At 59.2% G+C, this 12717-nt stretch overlaps 1 protein-coding gene across 1 annotated transcript; it reads right to left on the bottom strand.

Moving 5' to 3' along the window:
• Window positions 1-607: 607 nt before the first annotated feature.
• Window positions 608-10899, bottom strand: SV2A (synaptic vesicle glycoprotein 2A). Its single transcript, XM_030965321.1, has 13 exons — window positions 10502-10899; window positions 7485-8219; window positions 6666-6846; window positions 5658-5809; window positions 5446-5579; window positions 4940-5029; window positions 4515-4625; window positions 4347-4435; window positions 3643-3807; window positions 3415-3548; window positions 2566-2769; window positions 1987-2146; window positions 608-960 (listed from the first exon to the last, which is right to left on the bottom strand). The coding sequence occupies exons 2-13, from the start codon at window positions 8062-8064 to the stop codon at window positions 777-779; spliced, it is 2184 nt and encodes a 727-aa protein (XP_030821181.1). The 5' UTR covers window positions 8065-8219; window positions 10502-10899; the 3' UTR covers window positions 608-776.
• Window positions 10900-12717: the final 1818 nt, after the last annotated feature.

The following is a 12717-nucleotide window of genomic DNA, read 5'->3' on the forward strand; positions in this document are numbered from 1 at the left end:
TCAAATAGGGGAAAATCCTTTAAAAATCCGTTAAAAATCCCTAACTGGCAGTTTTGGGGGTCCCCCGCTGCTGCACCCCAAATGAGACCATGGGGGGGCATGAGGGCGGGGGGGGCTGTGCTTTGCACCCTGAAAATTGGGGGGGCACCCAAAAATAGAGGCATCCTGGGGGGCATGTGCTTTAAAGGGGGGCACCCTAAAATTGTCAAGGGGGTTCTGCACCCCCCCAAAGGGAGCTGCGCCCCCCCAAAGGGAGCTGCACCCCAATATTTTCTGCACCCCAAGGGCTCTTGCCCCCCCCCCCCTCCCGTGGGGGTTTGGGGGGACCCTGCTGGGTGGGGAAACTGAGGCACAGGGGGCTCCCCCTGCTTCATCCTCCTTGGCTCAGCAGGGATTTGGGGGGGTGCACAGAGGGTCGGGGGCCCCCCCCCCTAAATCCTGTCCCCTAAAGCCCCCCAGGAATGAGCAGCAACTCACACAGGGGGTGACACCAAGAAAAGAAACTGGGGGGGGGCTCTGAGGGGGGAGAATTGGGGGTCAGGAGGGAATTTTGGGGGGGGGGTGTCAGGGAGGTTTTGGGGGTACAGAGGGATTTTTTTTGGGGGGATGGTGGTGGGTGGGGGGGTCCAAGTGCAAATGAAAAAGATCCCGAATGCTCCAAGAAGACGTTTCACAGTGTCTAACGCAGAACTAACCCCGGGGGCACGAGGAGATGGAGTTGGGGATGGAAATGCTGGGTTTTGGGGGGTACCCCAGGGAAAGGGGGTACCCCCCCATCACTGCAGGACCTGCCCCCTCGTCTCGGGCAGTTTGAGGGCCAGCGAGCTGCCGAGGGCCAGAGCAGCTGAGGCAAAGAGGATGGGCACGGCCTTGGTGATGCCCACGAAGGAGGTGAAGATGCTGATGCCCAGCACGGCCGCCAGCTTGCACAGGGCGTTCAGGAAGCCAAAGGCCGTCGTCCTGGGGAGGATGAGGAGGGTTGGGGTTGGTGAGGGCGCCCACCGGGGGTAGGGGTGGGTGCTCAGTCGCAGGGGGTACCTGCAGAGGGCAGGTGGTGCCACGAAACTGGCACCGGGAGGGTTGAAATGGGCACCTGGCACTCCAAAGGGAGAACTCTGAATCCTTAAATGGGCACGCAGCACCCCAAAATGGGAACTCCAAACCCCAAAATGGGAATCCAAACCCCAAAATGGGAACTCCAAACCCCAAAATGGGAACACAGAATCCTTAAATGGGCACCCAGCACCCCAAAATGGGAAATCCAAACCCCAAAAAGGGAATCCAAACCCCAAAATGGGAAATCCAAACCCCAAAATGGACACCCAGCACCCCAAAATGGGAGCTCCAAACCCCAAAATGGGAACTCAAAATCCTTACATTGGCACCCAGCTCCCCAAAATGGGAACTCCAAACCCCAAAATGGGAATCCAAAACCCTTAAATGGGAACTCAAAATCCTTACAATGGCACCCAGCACCCCAAAATGGGAGCTCCAAACCCTTAAATGGGCACCTGGCACCCCAAAATGGGAACTCCAAAATGGGAGCTCCAAACCCCAAAATGGGAATTCCAAACCCTTAAATGGGCACCTGGCACCCCAAAATGGGAGCTCCAAACCCCAAAATGGGAACTCCAAACCCCAAAATGGGAATTCAAAACCCTTAAATCGGCACCCAACATCCCAAAATGGGAACTCAAAATCCTTACACTGGCACCCAGCACCCCAAAATGGGAATTCAAAACCCTTAAATGGACACCCAGCTCCCCAAAATGGGAGCTCCAAACCCCAAAATGGGAATTCCAAACCCTTAAATGGGCACCCAGCACCCCAAAATGAGTACCAGGGCTGGCAGGCAGTGCCCAGAAACAGGTGGGAGCCCACAGCTGGCACCCAGCACCCAAAACTTCACTCCTTGAACACAAAACTCCACTTTTTGCGCCCAAAACCTCGCTCCTTGCGCCCGAAATCTCCATCCCGTGCCCCCACCTCTTGTCAGAGGGGTAGAGCTCCACGGTGAGCACGTCGAGCGCGTTCCAGGAGGCGATGCTGACGCCCCCAAAGAGGCAGAGCAGGGCGATCATGGCAGACTCGCTGTTCCCGAAGGACAGGAAGAAGCAGCTGATGCAGGACATGACACTGGAGCCAGCTGGGGGACACGCGGACGCGTCAGAGCGCGGGGAAACTGAGGCACGAGGTGGCACTGACAGTCCCAAAAGGGAGAGGGAGGTGGGGGTGACACACCAGGAGGTCCCCAAGAGATGGAGGTGACCAATGGGTGGGAGGAGGATGACGAAAGTCCCCAAAGTGGTGATGGATGAAGACGGGGTGATCCACCAGGGTAAAGGTGATGGTGATGGGTCCAGAGATGGGGGTGACTGCCCAAGAGGTCACCAGAGATGGAGGTGACCAATGGGTGGAAGGAGGATGAAGAAAATCCTCAAAGGATGATGGAGGTGGGGTGACCCACCAGGGTAAAGGTGATGGTGGTGCCTCAAGAAGATCAAGAGGCACCTCCAGGACCCCTCAGCCCCACCAAGGCTGCCCCGAGCCCGCCCCGTTGCCCACCCAGCATGCGCAGGCGGCCGATCTTGTCCATGAGCAGGGCCGAGACGATGTTCCCGGGCAGCACAGCCAGGGTGCCCAGGAAGCTGACAAAGTAGATCATGTAGGCGTTGTTGTCGTCGCTGAAGTCCAGCTGGCAGCCCTCCTTGTTGTGCAGGAACGTGCTGTTCACCACCCGGCTGTTGATGAACTTGTACTCGAACAGATCTGGGGGGGCAGCGGGGCCACGGGGTCACCCCATCTCCGTGCAGAGCTGCTGGCCCCTCCCACCCCACCTGGTGGGTCAGCCACACCTCCACCACCCCCTGGGGACCGCTCTGGTCCTTATCTCTGCCACCCCAACTCCGTCATGCCAATGGGGACCTTCCTCCAAGCTGGTGGCTCATCCTCATCTTCACCAAAACCCTGGTGGGTCACGTTTTTTATCTCTACCACCCCAACTCCATCATGCCATTGGGGACCTTCCTGATCTTCCTCCAACCTGATGGGTCACATTGTCTCTGCCACCCCAACTCCATCATGCCACTGAGGACTTTCCTGACCTTCCTCCGAGCTGGTGGCCCACATCCATCTCCATCAAAACCCTGGTGGGTCAGGTTATCTCTAGCATTCAAACTCCATGGTGTCACTGAAGGCTTTCCTGACCTTCCTCTACACTGGTGGCCCACATCCATCTCCACCAAAACCCTGGGGCCACCCTGGTGTGTCAGGTTATCTCTGCCACCCCAACTCCATCATGGCACTGAGGGCTTCCCTGACCTTCCTCCACACTGGTGGCCCACATCCATCTCCACCAAAGCCCTGGGGCCCACCCTGGTGGGTCACCCCCTCCCAGGGATCCCATTGGCCCACCTGTGTTGTAGAAGACGGTGGAGATGAAGGTGCAGTTCTTGAAGAAGGTGTTGCTGGAAGTGATGTCCTCGAAGTAACACTCCTCAAAGAGCGAATCCTCAAACGTCACCGACTTCATCTTCAGCCCGATGAACCTGCACGGGGCGGGGGGACAGGAGGGAGAGCCCAGATGCCCCCCAAGCTCAGCCCCAAGCTCAGCAAGGCCAGGCTCGGCCTCCCCGCGCTCACTTGTCGTTGAAGTACTCCCCACCACGGTGCACTTGGTTCTCCAGGGTGAAGTTGAAGGTGAAGTGCCGAACCTTCTCGCGCGTGAAGAGCTTGGTGCGCGACGCGTACTCGATGCTCTGCAGGTGCTTGATCATGTCCGGGAACCACACGGTGAGCCCGTAGTAGCTGCGGGGACAGGGGTGAGCGGGCACCACACACCTGGGCTTGCCAGGGCTGGCCCGGGGCTCCCAGAGCCAACCCTGAGCTCCCGGGGCTGTCCCAGGGATGCTTGTTCCATCACATCCCACTCGGTGCTGCGCCATCCCATCCCATGGATCGCATCTCATCCCGTTCCATTGATCTCATCCCATCCCATCCAATCCCATCCCATGGATCCCACTGATCCCATCCCATCGATCCCATCCCATTGATCCCATTGGTCCCATCCCATCAATCCCATTGATCCCATCTCATCCCATTCCATTGATCCCATCCCATCCCATGGGTCCCAACCCATCCCATCCCATTGATCCCATCCTATTGATCCCATCCTATCCCATCCCATCCCATCAATCCCATCCCATCCCTTTGATGCCATCCCATTGATCCCATCCCACCGATCCCATCCTATTGGTCCCATTGATCCCATCCCATCCCATCTCATCCTGTGATCCCATCCCACTGATCCCACGGATCCCACCCCACTCCACCCCACCCCGCAGCACCTGAAGGACATGGTGAACCACACCGCCATCATCATCAGTGTCACCCGCCGGTACTCGGGCACGAAGCACTGCTGGAAGTTGCTCCAGACCTGCGCAGGGACACGGGAGGTGACAAGGACACGGGAGGTGACGGGGGGCACAGGGAGCCCTGGGTGGCCCCAGCCTCACCTGCTGGGACAGGTTGAGGCATCGGACCAGCCAGCGCCGGTACCACGTCCCGGTGTCCGACTGGATCTCGATGAGCTCGTCCTCCCGCTTGATGGTCTTGATGTGGGTGACCTGTGGGTGGGACAGATTGGGGACACCGGGAAGACCCCAAAAACTTCACTCCTTGCACCCAAAACCTCACTCCTTGCACCCAAAACCTCATTCTTTTCACCCAAAACCTCTACCTAGCACCCAGAACCTCACTCCTTGCACCCAAATCCTCCACCCAGCACCCAGTTGTGCCTCAGTTTCCCCACCTGTTACAGCAGCATTCCCCAGGTGGTGCTTTTCCCAGAGGTGGGAATTGCACCCCTGCTCCTGGAGGACACCCCACCCTCACTTGGGGTGCTGGGGACCCCATGGGGCTCAGCTCTGGGGGTCCTTACCGAGAAGACCCTCTCGGGGTGGCCCTTGGCCCTCATGTTGGTGTCATGGACCTGCTTCAGCACCATCCAGGCCTCGTCGTGCTTCCCGTTCTGTGAGGGCAGGGACAGGTCACCCTGGGACACCCCAAATCTGGACCCTGGCCCCCCATCAGTGCTCCCTGCCTGGGGTCCCACCACCCACCCAGGGATCCCTCCACCATCTTCATCTTCAGCTCCTCAGGGTCTCCCCATCCCTCTGGGTGCCATCATCCACCTGGGTCCCACCACCCACCCATAATATCTCCTCAGTGTCCCCACATCCCTCTGGGTCCCATCATCCACCTGGGGGGTTCCTGCCCCATTCCACCCCTCTCCAAAACCCATCTGGGGCTTCCTGACCCGGCCTCACCACCCCCTGTCTGGGTTGCCCCATCTGCACCCCCACCTGGGCGTCCCTTCCTGAGGACCCCCAAGCCACCCCCCACTCCAGGTCCCTGATGCACCCCAAATTCCCCCCCCGAGCCCACCTCAAGGTAGAAGCGTGGGCTCTCCGGCATGGTGGTGAGCGCCCCGATGGCGAAGACCGAGGGGAAGGCGCAGACGAGGACGAAAACCCTCCAGCTGTGGAATTGGTACGCAGAGCCCATCTGGAAGCTCCAGCCTGGACAGGGGGACAGGACACGGTGGTGGGGCCGAGCCCCGGCTCACCCCCCGTGTGCCACCGGCCCAGGGCTCCTACCGTAGTGCGGGATGATGGCCCAGGCCATGGCCGACGCGTAGATGCCCCCGATCATCCAGAACATGCAGAGCCAGCTCAGGTGCTCCCCGCGCTTCTCCTGCGCCAGGAACTCCGAGAAGTAGGAGAAGACGATGGGGATGGAGCCGCCGATGCTGGGGATGGAGGGGAGGGAGCAGCGTCAGCCCCCGCCCCGCCACACACAGCGGGGATCAGCCCCTGCTCTGGGGGTCCCTGCGTGGTTCACATTTCCTGGGAAAATCCCTTCGCCCAGGATTTTTCTCCTGGGAAGCTGAGAAGCCTCAGAGGAAAAGGAAAACAAGAATTATCTGATTTGCTTCTCCTGCGTTTTGCTGCTTTTTGGAGGTTGTTTACCCACAGGTGGTTGTTTCATTGGTTTCTGCTGTGAGTTGTTTTGGCTCTTTGGCCAATCAGGGCCAAGCTGTGTCAGGACTCTGGGGAGAGCCGCGAGTTTTTCATTATTATCTTTTTAGACTTCTGTAAGTATCCTTTCTGTATTCTTTAGTATAGTATAGTTAATATTAATATAATATACCATCATAATACAATATAGTATGATAATAAATTAGCTTTATGAGAACATGGAATCAGATTCATCCTTCCTTCCTTTGTCTGGGGAGAACAAAAATACAACAGCTGCCCCCCCTGCAATATCCTTTCTGTATAGTTAATAATATAGTATAGTTAATAATATGATATATAATATCATAAAATAATACAGTATCATAAAATAATAAATTAGCTTTATGAGAACACAGAATCAGATTCATCCTTCCTTCCTTCATCTGGGGAGAACAAAAATACAACAACTTCCCCCCCCCGGAAGTATCCTTTCTATATTCTTTAGTACGGTATAATTTAGCATTCTTTAACATAATATAGCACCATAAAATAACAAATTAGCTTTATGAGAACACGGAATCAGAGTGATCATTCCTTCCTTGGCCTGGGGGACGAAGGAAGCAAACCCAACAGCCGCAGCCCCCTTACCCCACGCCCGAGAGCAGGCGGCAGAAGAGGAAGGTGCCGTAGCCCTGGACGAAGGAGGAGAAGAAGGCGAAGACGCTGTTGACGGAGAGGGAGATGAGGAGGCACTGCCTTCGGCCCAGCCGGTCGGCCAGCCCGCCCCACACGAACGCGCCCACCATCATGCCCAGGTACACGATGAGCCCTGGCGAGGGGGGGGACACACAGCGAGGTCAGGGCTGGGGGACACGGGGACCTGCACCCCGAGTCAGCTGGAGGAGGGGGAGCGTCCTCGGGTCTTGGGACCCTCTCCCCGAAATATTGGAGAGAGGACAGAATTCCCTGTTGTCCCCTGCTCTGCTCAGGGACTGTGGGACCCCAGGACCCCCTCATCCAGCCCTGCCCTCTGTCCCATCTCAGGGATGGGGGGCACTGGTGTCCCCTGGGGTTTGGGGGGGATGTCAGGCTCCAGCAGGCATCCCAGAGAAGGGGGAAGCAATGGAACAAAGCCCCCCATGCCCCCCTCCCCCAAACCCAGCCTCAGCATCCACTGGTCAGCCCAAATTTCAGCCGTTGCTCATGTGGGGAGCAGTGTGGGACTGGGAGGAGGATGGTAGGAGCCCTCACCAAGGGGTCCTGGTCCCCACATCCCTTCCTGGACCCCATGGCCTCCCAATTCTTCCTGTGTTCTTCCATAGCTCCTATGACCCCCTATGTCCTTCCCCATCCCCATCCTTCTGTGCTCCTCTGCCCCCCAACACATCCTCATGTCCCCCTACATTCCACATCTCCCCCTGACCCTCCTGTCCCCTCCATCCACGCCCCCCGAGCCCCTCTCCTCACCCAGCATGCCCTTGTTGGAGTCGGACAGGCACATGTCCTTCTCGGCGCTGGGCAGGACGAAGCCCACCACAAAGATCTCCACGCCGTCAGCCATCAGGGCCAGGCCCAGGACAAAGTAGAGGGTCCACTGGAAGCGGCCGTGGCCGCATTCCTGCAGGATGAGCTCGTACTGCTGCGCCAGCTCCTCCCGGTCCTTCCTGCGCTGCCCCTCGCTGTCGTCGAAAGCTCCGGCGGCCGCCGCGGCCCCCAGGCGCTCCCCGCCCTTCAGCGACTCCTGCCGCGGGATCCCTTGGTATTCGCCCTCGTAGATCTCATCCTCCTCATCGTGGCCTTCCGTGGCGTCGCTGGACACCCCCTCCTCCTCGTTGGCACCTTCGCCCCCTCTGTAGTAGCCGTCCTGGGGCGCGTAGTCTTCATCGTCCTCCTCCTCCTCGAAGCGCGAGTAGGAGCGGCGGGTGTACTCGTCCTGCACTCGGTCCATGCCCCTGCTCACCTTCTTGGCCGCGTGTTTCTTCACCTCCTTGGCGATGTCCTTGGCGCCGCGGATGAAGGCGGTCCGGTCCCGGAACGACTCCTCCATGGTGCCCTGGGGGCTGGCGCGGGGCTGCTGCGGCTGCTGGGGGGGGGTCTCTGCTTCGGGGGCTGCGCCCTCAGGCCCGGGGTGAGGGGAGAGGGGTGCTGGAGCTACCCATCCATGGAATGGGGGCTGGGAGGACCCTGGATGCCAGCCTGGACCTGGGAAGCCCAGACAAAACCAGGCTGAGTTGGGTGGTGGTGGCCCTGAGCGTCGCTTGGTGCTTTTCCTCCGTCTCAGATGGAAACAGGAGGATTAGAGGACACAGTCTCAAGCTGCGTCAGGAGAGGTATAGGTGGGATATTAGGGAAAAAAAATGTTTCACCCAAAGAATAATAAAGTAACTGGAATTGTCTTCCCAGTTGGATATTAGGAAAAAAAATTCACTGAAAGAATAATAAAGCACTGGAATGCTCTTCCCAGGGAGGTGTAGAATCATCATCTCTGGATTTGTTTAAAAAACATTGGACATGGTGCTATAGTCTGGTTGAGGTGTGAGGGCACAGGTTGGACTCGATGATCTTGGAGGTCTCTCCCAACCTCATCATTCTGGGATTCTGGGATTTGGGGACCCCCTGGTGAAGCAGCAGGTGGGGGCTGGGGTGGGGATAGGCTGAGAGAGGCCGGTTCCAGCCCCTTCCCCTCACTGGGGAGCTCCAGCTGCCACAGCTCCCTGGGACCCCCCAGTCCCCCTGGATCCATCCCTCCTGCCTCATCCCAAAGCACAGGGGGACATCAGGGACACAGCTGCCCCTGAGCATGCCCAGGACCGAGAGTCACCCCAAAAAACAAGGTCTGGACCAAAGCTCCCCATTTCCCTGGGCACCACAGGGAGGACGAGGGGCTCAGGAGGGCCCCAAACCCTCCCAGCATGGCCCTGGCTGGGTGGCTCAGGGTACGGGAGCCCCTCAGAGGATCCCCGGGGGGGTCCCTCGAGTGCCAATGACCCGAGTGTGCCAGGCCACGCTCGCTGCAGGAGCTGCCAGGCAGGATTGACTGCGGGAGACGCCAGCCCTGGCACGTGCTGACCCGGCCAAAGGGGGCTGGGGGGGGGTACCACGAGTCCCTCAGGGTGGGGAGGACAGGGACATCCAAATCCCTGGGGGTGGCAGCATCTCCTTGTCCCCTCACATCCCAGCATGCCACCCCCTCTTCCCCACACCCACCGCACAGAGCCCGGCTCAGCTCGTGACAGGGACGGACCCGCAGCCCCCCAGCCCCCGATGCTGCTGCTCCTCCACCCTCGGGGGCTGTCGTGACCGACCCCCAAGCGCTATTTTTATCTCTGGCCAGGCGGGAAGGAGCTGAGAGCGGAGGGACGCAGCCGGCGACGTGTCCCCCCCTGGCCAGGAGAGGGGACAGGGCACGCAGGGACGCTAAATTTAGACTGGAGCTCTTTGGGAAGCCTGCAGGGAGGGGGGCTGCGGCACAGCACGGGCCCCCACTCCCGAGCACAGGCAGGCAGGTGGTTTTATAGGATAAAATGGCAAATTCTCCCAACCCCCGGCTGCAGGGAGAACCCAGTTCCCTCCCCGGGGCTCCTGGATCCGTGACCAAGGTCATTTTGCTCCAGCCAGGCTCGAGGTTCCCTTTGGAATCTCCCCGTGTGGGGCCGGCATTGCACAGCCCGGGAGGTGTTTGGGGTCGGGAGGAGGAAGGGGGGAGCGGGGAGAGGCTGGGAGCACGGTGAGGAAGAGGATGGGCTGGGGGAGCAAGGTCACGGCTGGCTCTGTCACAGAGAGCGGCCGCACAAACCAGGCAGCCTCGAGCGGCCGAGCCGACGGCAGGAGCCAGAGCGGGCTGAGATCGGGGGGTTTGATCCCACAGGAGAGCCAGAAACCCCCCAGACCACAATCCCTGAAATGTGGGAGCCAGGGAGATCCCCTAAAAATGCCCATTTTGGGGGCTGAACACGCTGCCGGCCCTGCAGCCCCGCCGTGGCGTTGGACAGCTCTGCACAAGGTTATCGGCTCTGGATCTGCCTCCTCCAAGAGGAGCCGAGGATGGATGGAACCGTGCACCCCAAAACCCCCAAGATGGGGGGGCTGCATCCCCCCCCACCCCCCCCGCAGCCCCCAGCCTCCCTGCGGAACGCCAGGAACATGGCGACAAGGGGGAACAGTTGGGAACCGCTCGTGTCCAAGGTCACCCCAAAACATCTGCCCCCCGTTACCCCTTCCCCAAAAACCCCCCGGTTTCCCCCTCCCATCCCTGCGGTGAATTCCCGATCCCCTCCGGCTGCTCTGCGGGGCGGGGATGAGAGGAGCCCCCCAAAAACGCACATCCAAAGGCAGAGCCCGGCTGCCGGGAAGGTTTTCCAGGACAAAATGGCCACAGCAAGTGGGGAAGGAGAAGCCGAACCCCGAATCCATCAGCTGCTCCGATTAACGCCGCGGGGAGGGGGGGGATGCGGGCTATAAACCCATTTTTTGTTCCTCCTTACCTGGCTCAGCCCTCGCCCCGCTCCAGCTCCTTCCCGGGGGATGCTCCGGTGAGGAAAGATGCTCGGGAAGGGATGCGGAGATGAAAGAGGATGCTCCGGCAGCGCCGGCAGCTCCCGGGTACCAGCGCTAACGCCGCAGCCTCCGCCGCACACACGGAGCGCTGGGAGAGTCCATCGGCGCAGCCCCGGGAAGGGAGGGATCAACCACGGCACGCGGAGAACCGGGGGGGGGGCTCGGCCCACCGGGGGCGGGGGGCAGCGCTGGAGCTCCCGGGATGCGCGAGCGGAGCTCCCGGCGATCGGGGTTCCCGCGCTGGAGCTGCCGCGATGGAGCCGCTCCGGAGGATGACGGCGGAGGGGAGATGCGGGAGGGGTGGGGGGCACCAAGCGGGAGCTCCCCCCGGAGCTCTCGGTGATGCTCAGCCCGCCCCCACCCCGCGCTGCCGCCCCCCGCCCCCGTCACGGCTGAGTCACGGCCTCCGCGGGGCTGGATTGGGATTTTTTGGGATCAAATCGTCCCCGCCTGGGCTGGTCAGACACGGCCCCGAGGCTACAACGCGACACAAAAAGCACCCCCCTCCCACCCCGATGGATTTTTTTTTTTTTTTTTAGGGAATTTTTTAGGGCTGGAGATGCACGTTGCAGCACGGGATGTCCAAAGCCACCCTCGTTTCCCATGGATGGATTCCTGAGGGTGGGAAATTGGGAGCTGCAAAAAAAAAAAAAAAAAAAACCCCCAAAAAGGCTGTGGGGTGCTGGGTGCTCCTCAGAGTGGGGGGAGTTTGGGGTGACCCCACAAGCAAAATCCTCCTTGACTCCCTTCACTGGTTTTCCAATGCTCCCAGAGCCCCAACCTTCCCTGAACCCCCCTCCTCCTGCATCCCTCCCCAAATTCCAGGGCACCAACCCCAAAGCCTCACACTCTGTCGGGATCCACCAAGATCAGCATTTGACCCCTCAGACTGGAAAAACAGGGATGGGGACCAGTCTGGGAAGGATTGGGAAGGATTTAGAAAAACCCACGAGCTGAGAAGCAAATTGTGACATTGATAGTTGGGGAAAAAAAAAATCCTAAAAGAAGGGTGGAAGTGCAGGACAAGGCTGGCAGTGGAGGGAATGGGCAGCAGCAGGATCCAGGCTGTGCCCTCCAGGGAGTGCCACATCCTCAGGCACCCTGTGACTCACGTGCCACCGCCACCACAGAGCCCCCAGGGCGGCTTTGTGGATCATCAGAGGGAACAGGCTGGGCAGGAGGATAGAGAATGGCTCCTCTTGTCCTGAGAGCCCCATGCAGCCCAAAATGTGGGGAAGAGATGAGGGGAATGGGATAAAAACTGGGAGAAAATGGGAGGAAAGAGGAGAAAATCAGGGTTGACACAGGATGGGGAAGAGAGGATGTAACTGGGAAAGAGATGAAGGGAATGGGGTAAAAACTGGGATAAAAATGGGAGAAAAGGGGAGAAAATCAGGGCTGACAAGGGATTGCAGTCATGGGGAAGAGAGGATGGAACTGGGAATGACAGAACACCAGGGATGAGGGGATAAAATGGGTGACAGTGGGTGCCTCCAGGGGGGAAGGGAATGATGATGATGATGATGATGATGATGATGATGATGATGATGATGATGATGATGTGTCCATGCAGGGAGATTGGCTGCCCCGGGGGGGGGGGGATCCTGGTGGCTTCCAGGACTGAGGAGCAGGGAAATGTCACCCTGGGGCTCCCTGCATCCAAACAGGAATCTTTGGATCCTGGAGATTCTTCAGCCCCTTGGCTCAGCAGCACGGGGAATGGGGGGTCCCATTCCCACCCCTGACACCTAAATCCACTCACTCCACCAATCCACGTGGGGTTCTCCCCCCATTTCTGGATGTGAAGGATCAGGAAAGGGTTCCAACCTTCCCTTCTATCCCATCCAGACCTCAGGGCTCCCACCTGGCTGTAAGAAGATGAAGAAGGGATGAAGAAGGAAGGAAGCAGCAAATTCCCACTTCCATGTCCCCCCCACAAACTCCCAGCTCTTGGGAGCTCTGGCATTGCCCAGGAGCAGGAGGGGTTTGAAAATATCCCAGGGGAATGTTTGGCTTTGGCTAAACCTTGGCACCAAAATATTCCACAGTCCAACCTCAGCTCCCTGGATTTGGGCAGCTCAAGAATGGGAATCCAGACATTCCTTGGAGCAGAACACACTTCCAGGCTTACAGGTGGAGCAGG

This window comes from Camarhynchus parvulus, chromosome 25 (genome assembly GCF_901933205.1).
Source record: "Camarhynchus parvulus chromosome 25, STF_HiC, whole genome shotgun sequence".
Lineage (NCBI taxonomy): Eukaryota > Metazoa > Chordata > Aves > Passeriformes > Thraupidae > Camarhynchus > Camarhynchus parvulus.

Coding starts and splice junctions, on each gene's coding strand:
- SV2A (XM_030965321.1), bottom strand. CDS start 8,064: ATGGAGGAGTCGTTCCGGGACCGGACCGCCTTCATCCGCGGCGCCAAG. Junction 3,808..4,346: donor TGGTTCACCATGTCCTTCAG/GTGCTGCGGGGT, acceptor CTGTCCCCGCAG/CTACTACGGGCTCACCGTGT. Junction 2,147..2,565: donor CGGCCGCCTGCGCATGCTGG/GTGGGCAACGGG, acceptor CGTGTCCCCCAG/CTGGCTCCAGTGTCATGTCC.